The sequence below is a fragment of the Delphinus delphis genome, chromosome 7 (genome assembly GCF_949987515.2).
Source record: "Delphinus delphis chromosome 7, mDelDel1.2, whole genome shotgun sequence".
In the NCBI taxonomy this organism is placed as follows: Eukaryota; Metazoa; Chordata; class Mammalia; order Artiodactyla; family Delphinidae; genus Delphinus; species Delphinus delphis.
In genome coordinates this window covers 86,641,040-86,660,984 of record NC_082689.1, presented here as the reverse complement: position 1 = coordinate 86,660,984, position 19,945 = coordinate 86,641,040, and the positions used below count along the sequence as shown (strand labels likewise).

The 19,945-nt window shown below is 38.7% G+C and overlaps 1 protein-coding gene across 2 annotated transcripts in view; it reads left to right on the top strand.

The window, feature by feature from the left end:
- The window catches only part of ARHGAP15 (Rho GTPase activating protein 15), a 621,121-nt gene that overhangs the window by 86,622 nt on the left and 514,554 nt on the right, over window positions 1-19,945 (top strand). For both annotated transcript variants that reach the window (XM_060015714.1, XM_060015716.1), the window contains one exon: window positions 9,644-9,705. In XM_060015714.1, the coding sequence (XP_059871697.1) occupies window positions 9,644-9,705 (62 nt within the window). The remainder of the gene's footprint in view (window positions 1-9,643; window positions 9,706-19,945) is intronic.

Genomic DNA, 19,945 nt, shown 5'->3' with positions numbered 1-19,945 from the left:
ATTCAAGGAGAGAGAATTTTAAGGTATATAATGCAAGCCAGCTTATGTTGATTTCCCTTGCAAGAGTGTTAGGTTTCTACTTTCACATTTCCCTTCTCTTTTTAAAGAAATGGTCATCAATAATACATCTCTGGGTACTAAATATCCACCTAGTGGTCTTTTAGTGAATATTTTTATGGAGAAAAAGGCAATATTCTTAGCTGAGAAAGTATGCATCGGTTTTTATCATGGGTTGAGAGATTTTGTAGCTGTTTGGTAGATAGATTCAGGCTTTTGGTAACTTATTTTATTTTCATCATAAGAAAGCTTAAATAAAATGGTAAATTTTATCTATGGTTACACAACAAAATTTCTCAATATACATTCCTAAAAGGGACCTCCTCTGTGATGCTAATTGCTCTTAACAACATTTTTCTTCCAAACATTTGTAGAAACTAGTGATGCCCAGATTTAAGTACTAAATGTATTATATGGATTTTAGGGGGTAGACAAATAAGACTTCCTGGAAGTAAGAAGAAGAGACGGCATACATTAGGACAAAAGGTGGGAAAAGCAAATGAATAGACATATCTAAGTACAGAAGAGGCACCACTGAACATCATGATTCTAAAAGTTATCTAAGAGCTTCCTCAGATTCTTCTAGGCTTGGGGAGAACATGCTGAAAGAAAAGAAATTCTCTGGAAATGTAGCTATGTGAAAAATACTATGCTATGATTATCATAAGTCAACATTATCTTCATCATTATTTATTAAGAGATGTCTTCATCCAATGTATTTTTTAATTTCTATTTTAAAATTTATTTTATTTTATTTTATTTTTCTACATCTTTATTGGAGTATAATTGCTTTACAATGATGTGTTAGTTTCTGCTTTATAATAAAGTGAATCAGTTATACATATGTTCCCATATCTCTTCCCTCTTGTGTCTCCCTCCCTCCCACCCTCCCTATCCCACCCCTCTAGGTGGTTACAAAGCACTGAGCTGATCTCCCTGTGCTATGCAGCTGCTTCCCACTAGCTATCTATTTCACGTTTGGTAGTGTATATATGTCCATGCCACTCTCTCGCTTTGTCACAGCTTACCCTTCCCCCTCCCCATATCCTCAAGTCCATTCTCTAGCAGGTCTGTGTCTTTATTCTTGTCTTACCCCTAGGTTCTTCATGACATTTTTTTTTCTTAAATTCCATATATATGTGTTAGCGTACGGTATTTGTCTTTCTCTTTCTGACTTGCTTCACTCTGTATGACAGACTGTAGGTCCATCCACCTCATTACAAATAGCTCAATTTCGTTTCTTTTAAGGCTGAGTAATATTCCTTTCTACATATGTGCCACACCTTCTTTATCCATTCATCCGATGATGGACACTTAGGTTGTTTCCATCTCATGGCTATCGTAAATAGAGCTGCAATGAACATTTTGGTACATGACTCTTTTTTTTTTTTTTTTTTTTGTGGTATGCGGGCCTCTCACTGCTGTGGCCTCCCCCGTTGCGGAGCACAGGCTCCGGACGCACAGGCCCAGCGGCCACGGCCCACGGGCCCAGCCTCTCTGTGGCATGCGGGATCCTCCCGGACAGGGGCACGAACCCATGTCCCCTGCATCGGCAGGCGGACTGCCAACCACTGCACGAACAGGGAAGCCCCACATGACTGTTTTTGAATTATGGTTTTCTCAGGGTATATGCCCAGTAGTGGGATTGCTGGGGCATATGGTAGTTCTATTTGTAGTTTTTTAAGGAACGTCCATACTGTTCTCCATAGTGGCTGTACCAATTCACATTCCCACCAGCAGTGCAAGAGTGTTCGCTTTTCTCCACACCCTCTCCAGCATTTATTGTTCCTAGATTTTTTGATGAGGACCATTCTGACTGGTGTGAGATGATATCTGATTGTAGTTTTGATTTGCATTTCTCTAATGATTAATGATGTTGAGCATTCTTTCATGTGTTTGCTGGCAGTCTGTATATCTTCTTTGGAGAAATGTCTATTTAGGTCTTCTGCCCATTTTTGGATTGGGTTGTTTGTTTTTTTGTTATTGAGCTGCATGAGCTGCTTGTAAATTTTGGAGATTAATCCTTTGTCAGTTGCTTCATTTGCAAATATTTTCTCCCACTCTGAGGGTTGTCTTTTGGTCTTGTTTATGGTTTCCTTTGCTGTGCAAAAGCTTTGAAGTTTCATTAGGTCCCATTTGTTTATTTTTGTTTTTATTTCCATTTCTCTAGGAGGTGGGTCAGTAAGGATCTTGTGTGATTTATGTCATAGAGTGTTCCACCTATGTTTTCCTCTAAGAGTTTGGTAGTTTCTAGCCTTACATTTAGGTCTTTATTCCATTTTGAGCTTATTTTTGTGTATGGTGTTAGGGAGTGTTCTAATCTCATACTTTTACATGTACCTGTCCAGTTTTCCCAGCACCACTTGTTGAAGAGGCTGTCCTTTCTCCACTGTACATTCCTGCCTCCTTTATGAAAGATCAGATGACCATATGTGCGTGGGTTTATCTCTGGACTTTCTATCCTGTTCTATTGATCTATCTGTTTTTGTGCCAGTACCATACTGTCTTGATTACTGTAGCTTTGTAGTATAGTCTGAAGTCAGGGAGCCTGATTCCTCCAGCTCCATTTTTCGTTCTCAAGATTGCTTTAGCTATTCGGGGTCTTTTGTGTTTCCATACAAATTGTGAAATTTTTTGTTCTAGTTCTGTGAAAAATGCCAGTGGTAGTTTGATAGGGATTGCATTGAATCTGTAGATTGCTTTGGGTAGTAGAGTCATTTTCACAATGTTGATTCTTCCAATCCAAGAACATGGTATATCTCTCCATCTAGTTGTATCATCTTTAATTTCTTTCATCAGTGTCTTATAATTTTCTGCATACAGGGCTTTTGTCTCCTTAGGTAGATTTATTCCTAGATATTTTATTCTTTTTGTTGCAATGGTAAATGGGAGTGTTTTCTTGATTTCACTTTCAGATTTTTCATCATTAGTGTATAAGAATGCCAGAGATTTCTGTGCATTAATTTTGTATCCTGCTACTTTACCAAATTCATTGATTAGCTCTAGTAGTTTTCTGGTAGCATCTTTAGGTTTCTCTATGTATAGTATCATGTCATCTGCAAACAGTGACAGCTTTACTTCTTCTTTTCCAATTTGAATTCCTTTTATTTCCTTTTCTTCTCTGCTTGCTGTGGCTAAAACTTCCAAAACTATGTTGAATAAGAGTGGTGACAGTGGGCACCCTTGTCTTGTTCCTGATCTTAGTGGAAATACTTTCAATTTTTCACCATTGAGGACGATGTTGGCTGTGGGTTTGTCATATGTGGCCTTTATTATGTTGAGGAAAGTTCCCTCTATGCCTACTTTCTGCAGGGTTTTTATCATAAACGGTGTTGAATTTTGTCAAAAGCTTTCTCTGCATCTATTGAGATGATCATATGGTTTTTCCTCCTTCAATTTGTTAATATGGTGTATCATGTTGATTGATTTGCATACATTGAAGAATTCTTGCATTCCTGGAATAAACCCCACTTGATCATAGTGTATGATCCTTTTAATGTGTTGTTGGATTCTGTTTGCTAGTATTTTGTTGAGGAGTTTTGCATCTATGTTCATCAGTGATATTGGCCTGTAGTTTTCTTTCTTTGTGACATCCTTGTCTGGTTTTGGTATCAGGGTGATGGTGGCCTCGTAGAATGAGTTGGGGAGTGTTCCTCCCTCTGCTATATTTTGGAAGAGTTTGAGAAGGATAGGTGTTAGCTCTTCTCTAAATGTTTGATAGAATTCGCCTGGGAAAACATCTGGTCCTGGGCTTTTGTTTGTTGGAAGATTTTCAATCACAGTTTCAATTTCAGTGCTTGTGATTGGTCTGTTCATATTTTCTATTTCTTCCTGGTTCAGTCTTGGAAGGTTGTGCATTTCTAAGACTTTGTCCATTTCTTCCAGGTTGTCCATTTTATTGGCATAGAGTTGCTTGTAATAACCTCTCATGATCTTTTGTATTTCTGCAGTGTCAGTTGTTACTTCTCCTTCTTCATTTCTATTTGTATTGATTTGAGTCTTCTCCCTTTTTTTCTTGATGAGTCTGGCTAATGGTTTATCAATTTTGTTTATCTTCTCAAAGAACCAGCTTTTAGTTTTATTGATCTTTGCTATCATTTCCTTCATTTCTTTTTCATTTATTTCTGATCTGATTTTTATGATTTCTTTCCTTCTGCTAACTTTGGGGTTTTTTTGTTCTTCTTTCTCTAATTGCTTTAGGTGCAAGGTTAGGTTGTTTATTCGAGATCTTTCCTGTTTCTTAAGGTAGGATTGTATTCCTATAAACTTCCCTCCTATAACTGCTTTTGCTGCATCCCATAGGTTTTGGGTCATCATGTCTCCATTGTCATTTGTTTCTAGGTATTTTTTGATTTCCTCTTTGATTTCTTCAGTGATCACTTCGTTATTAAGTAGTATATTGTTTAGCCTGCATGTGTTTGTATTTTTTACAGATCTTTTCCTGTAATTGACATCTAGTTTCATAGCATTATGGTCGGAAAAGATACTTGATACAACTTCAGTTTTCTTAAATTTACCAAGGCTTGAGTTGTGACCCAAGATATGATTTATCCTGGAGAATGTTCCATGAGTACTTGAGAAAAATGTGTATTCTGTTGATTTTGAATGGAGTGTCCTATAAATATCAATTAAGTCCATCTTGTTTAATGTACCATTTAAAGCTTGTGTTTCCTTATTTATTTTCATTTTGGATGATCTGTCCATGGGTGAAAGTGGGGTGTTAAAGTCCCCTACTATGAATGTGTTACTGTCGATTTCCCCTTTTATGGCTGTTAGTATTTGCCTTATGTATTGAGGTGCTCCTGTGTTGGGTGCATAAATATTTACAGTTGTTATATCTTCTTCTTGGATCAATCCCTTGATCATTATGTAGTGTCCTTCTTTATCTCTTCTAATAGTCTTTATTTTAAAGTCTGTTTTGTCTGACATGAGAATTGCTACTCCAGCTTTCTTTTGGTTTCCATTTGCATGGAATATCTTTTTCCATCCCCTTACTTTCAGTCTGTATGTGTCTCTAGGTCTGAAGTGGGTCTCTTGTAGACAGCATATATATGGGTCTTGTTTTTGTATCCATTCAGCCAGTCTGTGTCTTTTGGTGGGAGCATTTAATCCATTTACATTTAAAATAATTATCGATATGTATGTTCCTATTCCCATTTTCTTAACTGTTTTGGGTTTGTTATTGTAGGTCTTTTCCTTCTCTTGTGTTTCTTGCTTAGAGAAGTTCCTTTAGCATTTGTTGTAAAGCTGGTTTGGTGGTGCTGAACTCTCAGCTTTTGCTTGTCTGTAAAGGTTTTAATTTCTCCATCAAATCTGAATGAGATCCTTGCTGGGTAATCTTGGTTGCAGGTTTTTCTTCTTCATCACTTTAAATATGTCCTGCCAGTCCCTTCTGGCTTGCAGAGTTTCTGCTGAAAGATCAGCTGTTAACCTTATGGGAATTCCCTTGTGTGTTATTTGTTGTTTTTCCCTTGCTGCTTTTAATATGTTTTCTTTGTATTTAATTTTTGACAGTTTGATTAATATGTGTCTTGGCGTATTTCTCCTTGGATTTATCCTGTATGGGACTATCTGTGCTTCCTGGACTTGATTAACTATTTCCTTTCCCATATTAGGGAAGTTTTCAACTATAATCTCTTCAAATATTTTCTCAGTCCCTTTCTTTTTCTCTTCTTCTGGAACCCCTATAATTCGAATGTTGGTGCGTTTAATGTTGTCCCAGAGGTCTCTGAGACTGTCCTCAGTTCTTTTCATTCTTTTTTCTTTAATCTGCTCTGTAGTAGTTATTTGCACTATTTTATCTTCCAGGTCACTTATCTGTTCTTCTGCCTCAGTTATTCTGCTATTGATCCCATCTAGAGTATTTTTAATTTCATTTATTGTGTTGTTCATCATTGCTTGTTTCATCTTTAGTTCTTCTAGGTCCTTGTTAAATGTTTCTTGCATTTTTTATATTCTATTTCCAAGATTTTGGATCATCTTTACTATCAATATTCTGAATTCTTTTTCAGGTAGACTATCTATTTCCTCTTCATTTGTTAGGTCTGGTGGGTTTTTATCTTGCTCCTTCATCTGCTGTGTGTTCTTCTGTCTTCTCATTTTGCTTATCTTACTGTGTTTGGGGTCTCCTTTTTGCAGGCTCCAGGTTCATAGTTCCCGTTGTTTTTGGTGTCTGTCCCCAGTGGCTAAAGTTGGTTCAGTGGGTTGTGTAGGCTTCCTGGTGGAGGGGACTAGTGCCTGTGTTCTGGTGGGTGAGGCTGGATCTTGTCTTTCTGATGAGCAGGTTCACGTCTGGTGGTGTGTTTTGGGGTGTCTGTGGACTTTTTATGATTTTAGGCAGCCTCTCTGCCAATGGGTGGGGTTGTGTTCCTGTCTTGCTAGTTGTTTGGCATAGGGTGTCCAGCACTGTAGCTTGCTGTGGTTGAGTGAAGCTGGGTGCTGGTGTTGAGATGGAGATCTCTGGGAGATTTTCGCCGTTTGATATTATGTGTAGCTGGGAGGTCTCTTGTGGACCAGTGTCCTGAAGTTGGCTCTCCCACCTCAGAGGCACAGCACTGACTCCTGGCTGTAGCACCAAGAGCCTTTCATCCACACGGCTCAGAATAAAAGGGAGAAAAAGTAGAAAGAAAGAAAAAAAAATAGGAAGGAAGGAAAGAAAGAAGATAAAATAAAGTAAGATAAAATAAAGTTATTAAAATAAAAAAATTATTATTAAGAAAAAAAATTTTTTTAAGAAAAAAAAAGGATGGACGGCTAGAACCCTAGCACAAATGGTGAAAGCAAAGCTATACGGACAAAATCTCACACAGAAGCATACACGTACACACGCACAAAAAGAGGAAAAGGGGAAAAAATCATAAATCTTGCTCTCAAAGTCCACCTCCTCAATTTGGGATGATTCGTTGTCTATTCAGGTATTCCACAGATGCACGGTACATCAAGTTGATTGTGGAGCGTTAATCCGCTGCTTCTGAGGCTGCTGGGAAAGATTTCCCTTTCTCTTCTTTGTTCGCACAGCTCCCGGGGCTCAGCTTTGGATTTGGCCCTGCCTCTGTGTGTAGGTCGCTGGAGGGCGTCTGTTCTTCGCTCAGACAGGACGGGGTTAAAGGAGCAGCTGATTCGCGGGCTCTGGCTCACTCAGGCCCAGGGGAGGGAGGGCTATGGATGCGGGGCGAGCCCGCGGCGGCAGAGGCCAGCGGGACGTTGCACCAGCTGAGGCGCGCCGTGCGTTCTCCCGGGGAAGTTGTCCCTGGATCCCGGGACCCTGGCAGTGGCGGGCTGCACAGGCTCCCGGGAGGGGAGGTGTGGAGAGTGACCTGTGCTTGCCCACAGGGTTCTTGGTGGCGGCAGCAGCAGCCTTAGCGTCTCATGCCCGTCTCTGGGGTCCGCGGTGTTAGCCGCGGCTCGCGCCCATCTCTGGAGCTCCTTTAAACAGTGCTCTTAATCCCCTCTCCTCGGGCACCAGGAAACAAAGAGGGAAGAAAAAGTCTCTTGCCTCTTCGGCAGCTCCAGACTTTTCCCCGGACTCCCTCCCGGCTAGCCGTGGTGCACTAACCCCTTTCAGGCTGTGTTCACGCCGCCAACCCCATTCCTCTCCCTGCACTCCTATGGAAGCCGAGTCTCAGCTCCCAGCCCCACCCGCTCTGGCGGGTGAGCAGATAAGCCTCTCGGGCTGGTGACTGCCGGTCGGCACCGATCCTTTGTGCAGGAATCTCTCCGCTTTGCCCTTTGCACCCCTGTGGCTGCGCTCTCCTCCGCGACTCCGAAGCTTCCCCCCTCCGCCACCCGCAGTCTCCGCCCGCGAAGGGGCTTCCTAGTGTGTGGACACTTTTCCTCCTTTACAGCTCCCTCCCACTGGTGCAGGTCCCGTCCCTATTCTTTTGTCTCTGTTTATTCTTTTTTCTTTTGCCCTACCCAGGCATGTGGGGAGTTTCTTGCCTTTTGGGAGGTCTGAGGTCTTCTGCCAGCGTTCAGTAGGTGTTCTGTAGGAGCTGTTCCACGTGTAGATGTATTTCTGGTGTATCTGTGGGGAGGAAGGTGATCTCCGCGTTTTACTCTTCCGCCATCCTCCTGATTCCTCCATCCAGTGTATTTTGAAAGCTAAGTATTGTGCTGTGTATTAGGAATATAATAATAAACAAATCAGAAAAGATCTCACCTATATCAGAGTGAGTCTTGTAAGTAGCCAATTCTTTAACTGATGAAATTTTAGTGGTTTGGAACAACTCACACCCAAATATCTCTTCCTTTAACCTGTCATAATGCAGACAGATTATTTTTGCTTGTCCAGTTTCCTATAAAAATTTAAATAAACATTTAAATAGCCATTCATTCATCCACTCATTTGTTCAAAGAATATTTATTATTGTGATCATTGGTGCCAGCAAGTACTCTCTGTGCTGGGAACACAAGTGTGAAAGGAAGAGTCACAGCACAGGTGCAGGTACAACCAAATAAGCCCTGTGATAGTGGTAATGGCAGAATGAAAATGAAGATTCAGGACAGGGCATCTAAAAAGAGATTGCAGAGGAAACATGGAAGAACTCTCTAACAATAGAGAGAAATATTACATTTTAAAGTAGATTTAATATATCTGGGAATTGATGAGATGAAGATATGGTGGAAGTGAAATATTACAGTCAGGAGGAAGGCATGTAGGGTGGCACTGAGGGAGTGTGGTCCTTTGATATTAGGTAGGTGACTCCTTAAAGCTTTCAGCATATAGCATGGGGGTGCGGGTGAAGGTTGTTGGCAATTTACCAAGATCGAAAAGATGGAACACAGGTAAGATCTAGGGATGGGAGGGGTGCAGGACTGACAGGGGAAGGTAGAAATAGGGCACTAAGAAATTAAAACATCTATTATAGACTTTGCTGGGAGTCACCACATCACAATTTGCATTGTGTATTTATTTACCCTAGAACTCCACAAAAACCTCTGTGGAATGATAAGGAATGGTTGAATCTCCTTTAAGGAATGTGCAGCTGTATTAGCAATGAAAGCCAATAAATACAAATAGGAAAGGAAGCAAACCCACATCATGGAGGAAGATAATGAGATAATGCTGCTACAGCATCTCTTGGCAACTAACTGAACGAAATGTGTGGAATGTCAGTGTTTTAAATGCCCTTCCAGTTTAACCGGCCCAGTTACCTGCTGCTGTTGACTTTTTCTCACTCACTGGCATCAGCAGGTACATGAGGAAGTGGAAATGAGGAGTGAAAAGGAAGAACTTTTCCAAGGATGATTGGTAAAATTAAGGAAGGCATTAAATTTGTTTTTGTTTTACCATTTTTAATCAATTTTGTAAGCAAGTGACTTCAATGCCCAGAAGGAAAAGTAAGTAAAGGTGTATCACTATCTAACAAATCATTCACATTACTCTTTGTTATCTTTCTTTTGGATATTTAACAGCTTGTAATGACTGATCTTGAAGGCACTTCCCATAATCTATATATGCATTGTTGATGAAGTTCTATGACTGGAAACTTCCATCACTGCAATGACTGTTGGAAAGCACAGGTTCATTCAAACTAATAATGCATAGGAGTTTGTCACAGTTTTAATATATGTATTCTTCTTGCAGATGGTTGAAAAAGAAGGTTATCTTCAAAAAGCTAAAATTGCAGATGGAGGAAAGAAACTAAGGTAATAAAAGTTTTTTTAATTCACTTTTATATAACTATGCCAGTTCCCCATCTCCTCAGTTGTGTCACTGCTATTGTTTAGAAAGGTAGGCCCTATAGTACATGACTAGAATATTCCTTTCTGCTATCACTAAGATCAACAGTATTTTTAATACAATTATAGTTTTCCAACAAAGCACTACATTTTATTTTGTTGCACAGAATATATAAATGAAGTGCTTCATGACCTTCTAAGACTTGAAATCTTAAAAAATATGTGAAGAAATAAGATAATGGGTCTTGATTTCTGGGATTAATAGATTAGGGGATGAAAGGACTCATTTTGCAGTATATAAAAATCTCCCTACAGTACATTGGGATCATAATTTTTTGAAGGATGGAGGATTTGAAATACATTTGTTGCTCAAATAAAAATCATTTGAGAAAAAATAAAAGGAAAATAATCTGTCAGATAAAAAGTTGGAAGTTGCTGCACTTGGAGATGAGGTCAACACAGAGTAGGTGAGAGAAATTAGAAAATGTAATAAGGATTCCCTAGGCAACAACAAGAAAAAACTTGGAGAAAAAAATAAGGTTGATAGGAGGGTAGACAAACACACTACATGTTTTTTATGTATGGGATATTTAGAAATAATCATCTCCATTTTAGAATTTTCCCTATTTCTCATGTAGGTCTTATAATATACTTAGCTTTGTGCTAGGTTATATGCAAGCTGCAAAGGTATGTAGAAAGTGCTTACAGTGGGAGAAAAGGCATTTATTCATGACTATATTATTAATAGTTAAAATCATACAGGATAAATTCACTAATTAGCTATACAATGGGACACTTATTAATTGTATAATACAATTCATTACTAGAATGGAACTCTGGCCAACACTAGAGAATGAAGTATGCTATTGTTTGTTTGCTATAGTGGAGTAAGTATATATTTATTTAAAAGAAGTAAAATTGGGGAAAACTATCATCCATAATTCCACTACTTAAAATAACTATTTCAATTTTAAAGAACAAACTCTATTTTCTACCCGTATTATGTTTTATTCTCAGATAGCAAACAGGGCCTTGAACCCTCTCCTAGACTGTTCCTCTGCAGTAACCCTGCAGCCACCCTCCTTTGAAGGGTCCAGGAGGGAGATGCACAGGAGACAAGATCAAATGCAATGCTGCTTTCAAAGACTCATCTAGTCCTGGCCCCAGTGGAGAACCTGACTTAATGTGTTGGGTTCTGAAAGGACCCAGGAGGGATTCTTTGATTAACCCAATCTAGTGCCAACTTTCCCCTAGACTTTTCTCCCAGTTATATCAGCTCGTGAAAGGTGCAATGATAAATCTTCCCAAGATAAGTCAAAACCCTTTCTTACCTTACCAGCGATGTGGACAAAAAATCCATAGAGGGACAGAAGAGGACTTGTCTAAGTTATCACTTCACCTTTCACTGGGGCTTAGCAGGAAAGAGGAGTGATAGCTTTGGTCAGTCGTAGCCTCCAGACTCATGCAAGCAAGAGGAGGAGATGCTAAAAGGAACTCCAAGGAAACAAGATGATGTGCCACCACAGTGATCTTTTACAATGTCCTTGCCCATAAGCTATCCATAAACCATCCCAGTAAAATGTTTTCCTAGAAAGTGGTGTCAAGAAAAAGTAGAGGAGCACAACCAGGCCTTTTCCCTAACATACTCACATGAATACATTTTTAGGTAATTTCAACCAGTGTGTATACCATTTTGTATTTGTTGTTACTTTAATCAGCTTACAAACCATTTCTGTGTTCTAGTTTAAATTCATATAAACATTATTTTATACTATGTTTTATTGTTATTTCAATCAGCTTACATGCAATTATGCATTCTTTCAGCTTTTTAATTTAAAGTTATATAAATTTTAGTTTTTCGTTTTTGTTTTTGTCTTTGCTTTTAACCTCAGGTGTACAAATTGAGTTGATTTTCCTCTTCAGTGTGTGGCCTTGTATTATCATCATTCTGGGCAAGACCCCTAGTTGGTTTTATTTTATTCTTCATCTCCATTCCTCACTTCAATCCTCTGTAGAATGTATGTTCATCAAATCCTCTCTCCATACATTTATTTGGCTATATGTATGGCATTCTAGAAAACAGTGTGTAAGTGAATGTGTTCTAAATTGCATAAGCCTTTGGTTATAAGCCTCATTCTGGTCCGTACTGCTTTCATTCAATGTTAGTCAATGTTAGGATATCTTATCTATATCTGTATATTTAAAACAAGTTAATTTCTTCCAACTGCTGCCCATTTTGCCATTGTGAACACACATCAAATTTTACTTACTCAGTCTTCCAGGAGTGGATACCTAAATTGTCCCTAACTCCTTCCATCCCAAACAACATTGCAACAAACCACACCGATATGTCTCCTTACAGACCTGTGAGGAATTCTCTCTGGGGCATACCCCCAGGAGTAAAGGATTGCTTGGTGGTAAGGTACACACGGTTATAAATGATTTGGGTGCTACATGCCAAACTTTCTCCAGAATGAATGCATCGGTTCACACTCTCTCCACAATGCAGAAGGGATCGCCTCGCTCCATGATCTCATCAGCATGCAGCATTATCAAACTTTCAGTTTTGCAAGTTGATGGCTATAGGACATTACTTTATTGTTGCATTTATTTTTATTCTTCTGACTTGTGTTTCAGTTAAGCATCATGTCACCTATTTAGAGTCAGTCAGGCTCTGCATTCCAAGAATCGCCTGTGCATAAACTCTGACTATCTTCTACTGAGTTTCTCCTTTTTTTTTTTTTTTGAGAGAACTCCTGATGTACACCAGGTAGTAATACATTGTCAACTTTAGGCTTGGCAGATATCTCCTCCAAGTCTCCCACTATCTATTTACCTTGCTGATGAAAGTCCTTAGTGACCAGATATTTTTAAATTTGATCCATATTGTTCCATAATTTCATTCTTTATTGTTTGTGGGATTTGCTTTCTTTTTTGAATTTTTTAAAAAATTTTAATTGAAGTATGGTTGATTTATGATATCATGCAAGTTTCAGGTTTACAGCACAACGATTCAGTTCTATATATATACATATATATATATATATATATTCTTGTTCAGATTCTTTTCCCTTATAGGTTATTACATAATATTGAGTATAGTTTCCTGTGCTATACAGTAGGTTCTTGTTGGTTATCTATTTTATACACAGTAGTGTATAAAATCCCAGCCTCATAATTCATCCCTCCCATCCATCCCCCTTTCCCCTTTGGTAACCATAAGTTTGTTTTCTGTATCTGTGAGTCTCTTTCTGTTTTGGAAATAAGTTCATTTGTGTCTTTTTCTTTTCTTTTCTTTTTTTAGATTCCACATATAAGCGATATCACATGATATTTGTCTTTCTCTGTCTGGCTTACTTCACTTGGTATGACAATCTCTCAGTCCACCCATTTGCAACAGCAGCAAATGGCATTATTTCATTCATTTTTATGGCTGAGTAATATTCCACTGTGTGTGTGTGTGTGTGTGTATGTATTTATGTATGTATGTATATATGTATATGTATATGTAGGGGTGTGTGTGTGTATAGATATACATATATATGTATATCTATACACCACATGTTCTTTATACATTCATCTGTTGATGGACATTTACGTTGCTTTCTTGTCTTGGCTTTTGTAAATAGTGCTGCAGTGAACATTGGGGTGCAGGTATCTTTTCAAATTATGGTTTTCTCTGGGTATATGCCCAGGGGTGAGATTTCAGGATCATATGGTAGCTCTATTTTTAGTTGTTTTAAGGATTGCTTTAGTTTTTATTATAAACACATTACAGATTGAAAATTGTAGTATATATAGTCAGCATGTTTAATAACATATAATACACCACAATGTTGATGGGACTGTAATACACCAAGCCATTTCTACGTTCCTCTTTTATTAGATTTTTAAGTTGATTCCAGTTTTATACTAAAATAGTTATAAATGCAGTAAACCTACTATTGCTTGTCAATTTTTCTTTTATATCTTCTTAAGAGAATTTCTAAGCCTAGATGACTTAATTAAATCACAAGACCATTTTTAAATGACTGTTATGTATTGACATACTGCTTGTCCAAGGAGTCTGTATGTTTTTTGTAACTAGTAACAAAATGGTCAGTTTAATCATAACTTTGAAAAACTGTGTAGTTTTTATATCATTGGAAATTGAGTAACTATTAAATAGTATACCATAGTTGCTATAATTTGTATTTCTTATGTAAAATTTCTTTCCATAGCCTTTTCCCCATTTATCAGGGAACTTTATATCTTTTTATAAATTATAATCAGTTACTGCAATAGTAACAGATGCTTATTCTGTCAAGTACTTGGATAATTGCTTTACTAGTAATTCTGAAATAATACTCTAAAATAGGCTATATTACCGCTTTCAATCTTACAAGTGGAGAAACTTGGTCACTTGTATCAACCTCTCCTTCTCTCAATCTTATTGCATGTATAGTTGGTATCAGATTTTTAGCCCTGTCCTCTGTTTAAAGTAGGTTGGATTTTTCCCTCTTGCTAGAAGATGTTTGAGGCCAGGAAGCAAAAATTGTTCGTTTATTTCATACCATCAACAGTACAAAGGGGCTTCCCTGGTGGCGCAATGGTTGAGAGTCTGCCTGCCGATGCAGGGGACACAGGTTCGTGCCCCGGTCCGGGAAGATCCCACATGCCGCGGAGCAGCTGGGCCTGTGAGCCATGGCCGCTGAGGCTGCTCGTCTGGAGCCTGTGCTCCGCGACGGGAGAGGCCACAACAGTGAGAGGCCTGCGTACAGCAAAAAAAAAAAAAAAAAAAAAAAAAAAAACAGTACAAAGGGCTTCAATTGTCACTTAATACTATTTTATTAATCTCAAAGTTTTCTACTCATAAATACATGGCAGGTCATCCACATTATATCTTGTGTTCTTATTTTTCTTTCTTTCCCTCCTCCTGTTCCTTTTTCTTTAGCTTCCTTTCCTCTTTCATATATTTTTTCTTTCTAAGACAAGTTTGACCTATCTCTGAATACAACAAGAGTGGGTGGAAGGAAGGAGAACTCCTTGGCTGTATCTTACATTTGTAAAGGGACATAAATTTAACTTTATTTTGAAATGAAGTTCTAGAAATCTCCCCAAACAGACAGACGGGGTTGAAAGCCGAAGACATTCAGCATTCAACTTTAGTTTTTCTTTGTGAACATTGAAAGTATGCTTTTTCTGATAAAGTTTAGAAATTCCTGCATTTTGGTACATCTATCCCCAAAAGCTAAGTAGCCCAGGTTTCTCTGAAGCTCTCGGAGACCTTAGCAAAGAGCTGTTTTCAATTCTTTAATTGAAAACAACTTTAATTTATGAAAGCCCCCGACAGCATGTAAGCTATTTCCGTACCCTTATCTCTCCCTCTATACCTTTCAAGCCTGCCCCTTCGTCATCTCATTTGTGGCTCTGTACATCTTATCATGGCTTTTCACTCTGCTCTGCTTTTCAGAGGGACCTGGGAAGAAGTACTTGAGGGTGAAAATATGGACAGAGAGGTATTTGGGAAGAAATCGAGTAAAGGTAGTGCAGCGTTATGTCTACTAGTGTGTATTTTCATCCTAGAGCCCATGGCTGTTACACCTTAGTTTTTATTTGTTTTTTCTTCTTTTTAAACAATTGTTTCTCAGAATAGACTCTGTAGAACATGATACCAAAGTACCCTCCTAATGTAAACTTTTTTTTTTTTTTAGCATTTTCTGCTCAAGATCCCAATAACTTCTTCCAGGCTTCATCTGTCTTTCTCTCTTTTTAATGTTCCATAATGAGGACTGGAGGGAAGGTTTGGAGAGTATGGAATACTGAAGTTAATTTGTAAAAGGTTGCTTGAGTTTCATGATTTCCAACACATGCTCTGTTATAATTTCCAACTTCTAGTAACCCTTTGAATATATAAAGCTTTTACATTTCTTGCAATAATGGCAGAGATGTATATATTTATACATCAGTGTCTCTTTGACCCTTTTTTTAAAGCAGAGGCAAATTACAAGAAGCTTAAGAGGGAAGCAATAAGTTCTTCACCTACCAGTTTGAGAACTAGTCAGAACACTTAAACAGTGTCCAAGTGATTTTTCAGTAAATCAGTCAAGGACACTAGAGTAAATCACATTCACCCCCACCAGAGGTACAGAATCAAGTCAAATCCAGTCAGATAACGGAGGCAGGTGGCCCAGAGTGAGTCTGAAATTTACAAAGTAACCTCACATATTTTCCTCTGACTTTTTCGTTTGTCACCGTGTCATTACCAAAGGAGGCATAGGAGAGGTGAATGTAAGTTATAAGGCTTTGATGTTAGAGCAGATGAATACGTTAAACCTGAGTTCAAGCTAACAGATTCTTATGACGATAACGAATATCTTAAGGGCCATTTTCCATCAAGCGTTCTTCAGATAAGCCGTTACCAAGCTGCTGTTATTATGTGCTGCCATCCGGTGTCCGTTTTGTAGAATGCAGAGTTTTTGGTCAAGCTGATGCCTGTGTTGAGTTTTCTTTGGTTTGGGGGTTGTTTTGTTTTGCTTTGTTTTTACTTTCTACCTTTACAACTCAGGATTTGTTTTAGGGAAGCTCTCTGAAGTGTCTCACTTGGAGAAATTGTCCCACCAATTTCATTAATTGTAACTAATTGTCCTTATTAGAATTTAGTTCTTCCTCCTTCCTAATTACATTAAGGATCTTTTTCCCCCTTAGATGTGATGTCTTGTGACAAAAAAAATTAAAATAAATAGCCTGCATTTATTGTCCCAGGATATATTTCCTGTACTGAATCACTAGTGTCAATATCAATCCCTTACCTAATTGTTACTTGTAAATTCATGCGGAGACTCTCTCACCTATTCCTGGGACCTCTGACTTACTGAAGTTGGACATTTCCTGACCTATGTATCTTGTTTAGCCCTCAAGTCTGTCCAACAGCTTGGTGTTTATCTCTCTGTGTGGAAAAATAAAAAAGAACTCCCCCAAAGTTAAGATGATGAAGTGTTGATGCATTAATTGGCTCCCATCAATGGATGAAGTTACTTGCTGGCCATCTTGGGAAGGTAGAGGTGAAAGGGCTTCCAGGTCAGCATTGCAGAACAGCCCAGGTCAGGCTAAGAAGTGCCCTTGTTCCAAGGAGAAAGATGTTCAAGTAACTCTTTGACAGCACTTGGGTGTCTTCCTCTCTCAGAGTCTATCATGAGGCTCTGCATAGACATGCCCAATATGACTAAGGGAGAATTGCATGCCACCTGCTCTAGAGACAACTGATACAGCAGAATGAGCATGGCCTTCTAAGTCCAGAAGACTTGGTCTGAATCCCATATTTATGACTTTGATGCCCTTGGGTAGGATGCAACCTCACTAAGCCTCAATTTTTTTATCTGAATGTGGAGGATTTGTTTCTGTGTTTACTGCCTGTCTTCTCTGAGTTAGACATAAATGCCTTGAGGTCTCTGCTATTTGCCTTTATATATTCAGTCCTTGGAATTGTATCTGTCCTGTGGTAGATGCTCAGTAGATACTTGTGACTGTCTTGGGGATTAAATTACTTGACACAAAATGCCAGGTGCCATACCTAGCACAGAGTGAGAACCAATACATGCATAATAGCTTATCTTATTGAAACACATCTGAGAAGTCAGGAAGCCCTCTAGAGAAAGCTCAGGTATTGCCACTAGAATTATAAATTAGAAAAAGATATACTAAACCAGGAATGTTAGATACTTTTAAAACAGTGCTATGAAAGACTTATCAAAACACTTGGGAACTAAGGAATAAATAAGGGAAATGCAAGAAGTAGGTGCTTTTGTAGTCCTTGTTAGTGAATAACAACAAACAGGGCAGGAGTAATCTAGATGTGTGACCCTCCTGAAATTTGAGAACCCATATATTCTTTTACTCAAAAACCTTTGATAAGCACTCACTAAATGTCAGATATTGTGCCGAGGAGCGGAAAAGCTCCAGGAGGTCATGGTGTTCCCCTCTTTGGGGGTACTAGGAAAGTAGAGGGACTTCCTTTCCATTCTGAAAATCGCTTCATCCTCAAAAGGGCTATTTTTTAAAGTCCTGCCTAAGCCCTCTAAACTTGAAGGAGTTACTCGCTCTCTGAGTTGAATCTCAATACACCGAAAAACTGTCACCTATAAGGATTTGGTTGCATACAGAAAGCATTAAAGGTACAAGTCAAGGCAAAACCTTGCCAGTTGATCCTATTCATACTCCCTCCAGAGCTGACAGTGCCATCAAAAGGCTTGCTGTGTTAGAGTAACTGGTGAGAAAGCTTTTCTGCTGATATCCTGAGAATTACAAGCAGCACAATGGGCCAAACACATCAAATGGGGAGTGGACTTGAAAGATACTGTGAAGAAAATAGCCAAGTCTCTAGACTACTTCATTCAGAGAGGAAGGTTCTGACCTAAGTCATAGGTTAAAAGATATTCCCATTAGGTGAATTCTTAGCCACTCCTAGACTAGAGGCTTTTGAAACACTTTCTGGTTTTAGACTCCCTACTGAGTGCAGGTGAGTCTACTCATCACAAACCAGAATAATCCCCTAGCAGGAAAGAGAAAGAGGTGGTGTCATGGTTAGAAGCACATCCCTGCTTCCGGCTTCTTATGAGGAATTGAAAGACTCATCATGTGACTCCTTTAAATCAGCTCAATTCCCAAGAGAAAAATAGAGCTTGAGAGTGGTGGGCCTTTGACCAATCCTTCTAATTAACATTAGGTAAAACAGTTAATTTGACAGTCCAGATGGCTTATACCTTGTCACAGGCTCTGCACTCTAGCTTTTAGAATTTGAGACTTAGGACCCAAACTATGGCGAAATCTGACATTGACAATCTCCTTAACCAAGAAAACAGTATATTGCTCGTTTGGTTCCAGAACACCTCAATAAAGAAATTAAGGCAACAAAGAGAGTCACATGATTTTTTTTGGTTTCCCCTTGCATATAAATTTATGTTTACACTCTACCGTAGTCTATGAAATGTGCGATAACATTATGTCTAACAAAACAATGTACATACCTTAATTCAAAAATGCTGTATTGCTAAAACATGCTAACCATCATCTGAGCCTTCAGTGAGTCATAATCTTTTTGCTGGTGGAGCGTCTTGCCTTGATGTTGATGACTGCCGACTCCTCAGGGTGGTGAATACTACAGGTTGGGGTGGCTGGGCAGTTTTTGAAAATAAGAAAATAATAAAGTTTACCTCATCAATTGACTCTTTCTTTCACAAACGATTTCTCTGTAGCGTGCAGTGCTGTTTGAAAGCAATTTACTCACAGTAGAACTTCTTTCAAATTGGAGTCAGTCCTCTCAAACCCTGCCCCTGCTCTATCAACTAAATTTATGTAATATTCGAAATCCTTTGGTATCATTTCAACAGTCTTCACAGCAACTTCACCAGAAATAGATTCCATCAGAAGAAACCACTTTCTTTGCTCATCCATAAGAAGCAATTCTTCATTCTTTAAAGTTTTATCATGAGATTGTGGCAATTTAGTCACATCCTCAGGCTCCACTTCTAATTCTAGCCCTCTTGCTATCTCCATCACTTCTGCAGTCACTTCCTCCACTGATGCATTGAACCCCTCAAAGTCATTCATGAGGGTTGGAATCAACTAATTCAGACTCCCGTTCATGTTGATGTTTTGACCTCTTCCCATGAATCAGGAATGTTCTTAATGGCATCAAAAATATTGAATACTTTCCAAAAGGTTTTCAATTTACTTTTCCCATACCCATCAGAGGAATCATGACCTATAGCAGCTATAATGTATTTCTTACATGATAGAACTCCTTGATCCATGGGCTGCAGAATGGATGTTACGTTAGTAGGCATAAAAACAACATTAATTTCATTGTATATCTTCATCAGAGCTCTTGAGTAACCAGGTAATTTGTCAATGAACACTAATATTTTGAAAGGAATCTTTTTTTCTGAGCAGCAAGTCTCAAAAGTGGACTTAAAGTATTCAATAAACCATGTTGCCAAGAGATGTGCTTTCACCCAGGCTTTGTCATCCCATTTATAGAGCACAGGCAGAGTAGATTTAGCGTAATTCTTAAGGATCCTAGGACTTTCAGAATGGTAAAGGAGCTTTGGCTTCAACTTAAAGTCACCAGCTGCATTAACCCCTAACAAGACAGTCTGTCTGTGCTTTGAGGCTTTTGAAGTTGGGCATTGACTTCTCTTCTCTAGCTATGAAAGTCCTAGATGGCATC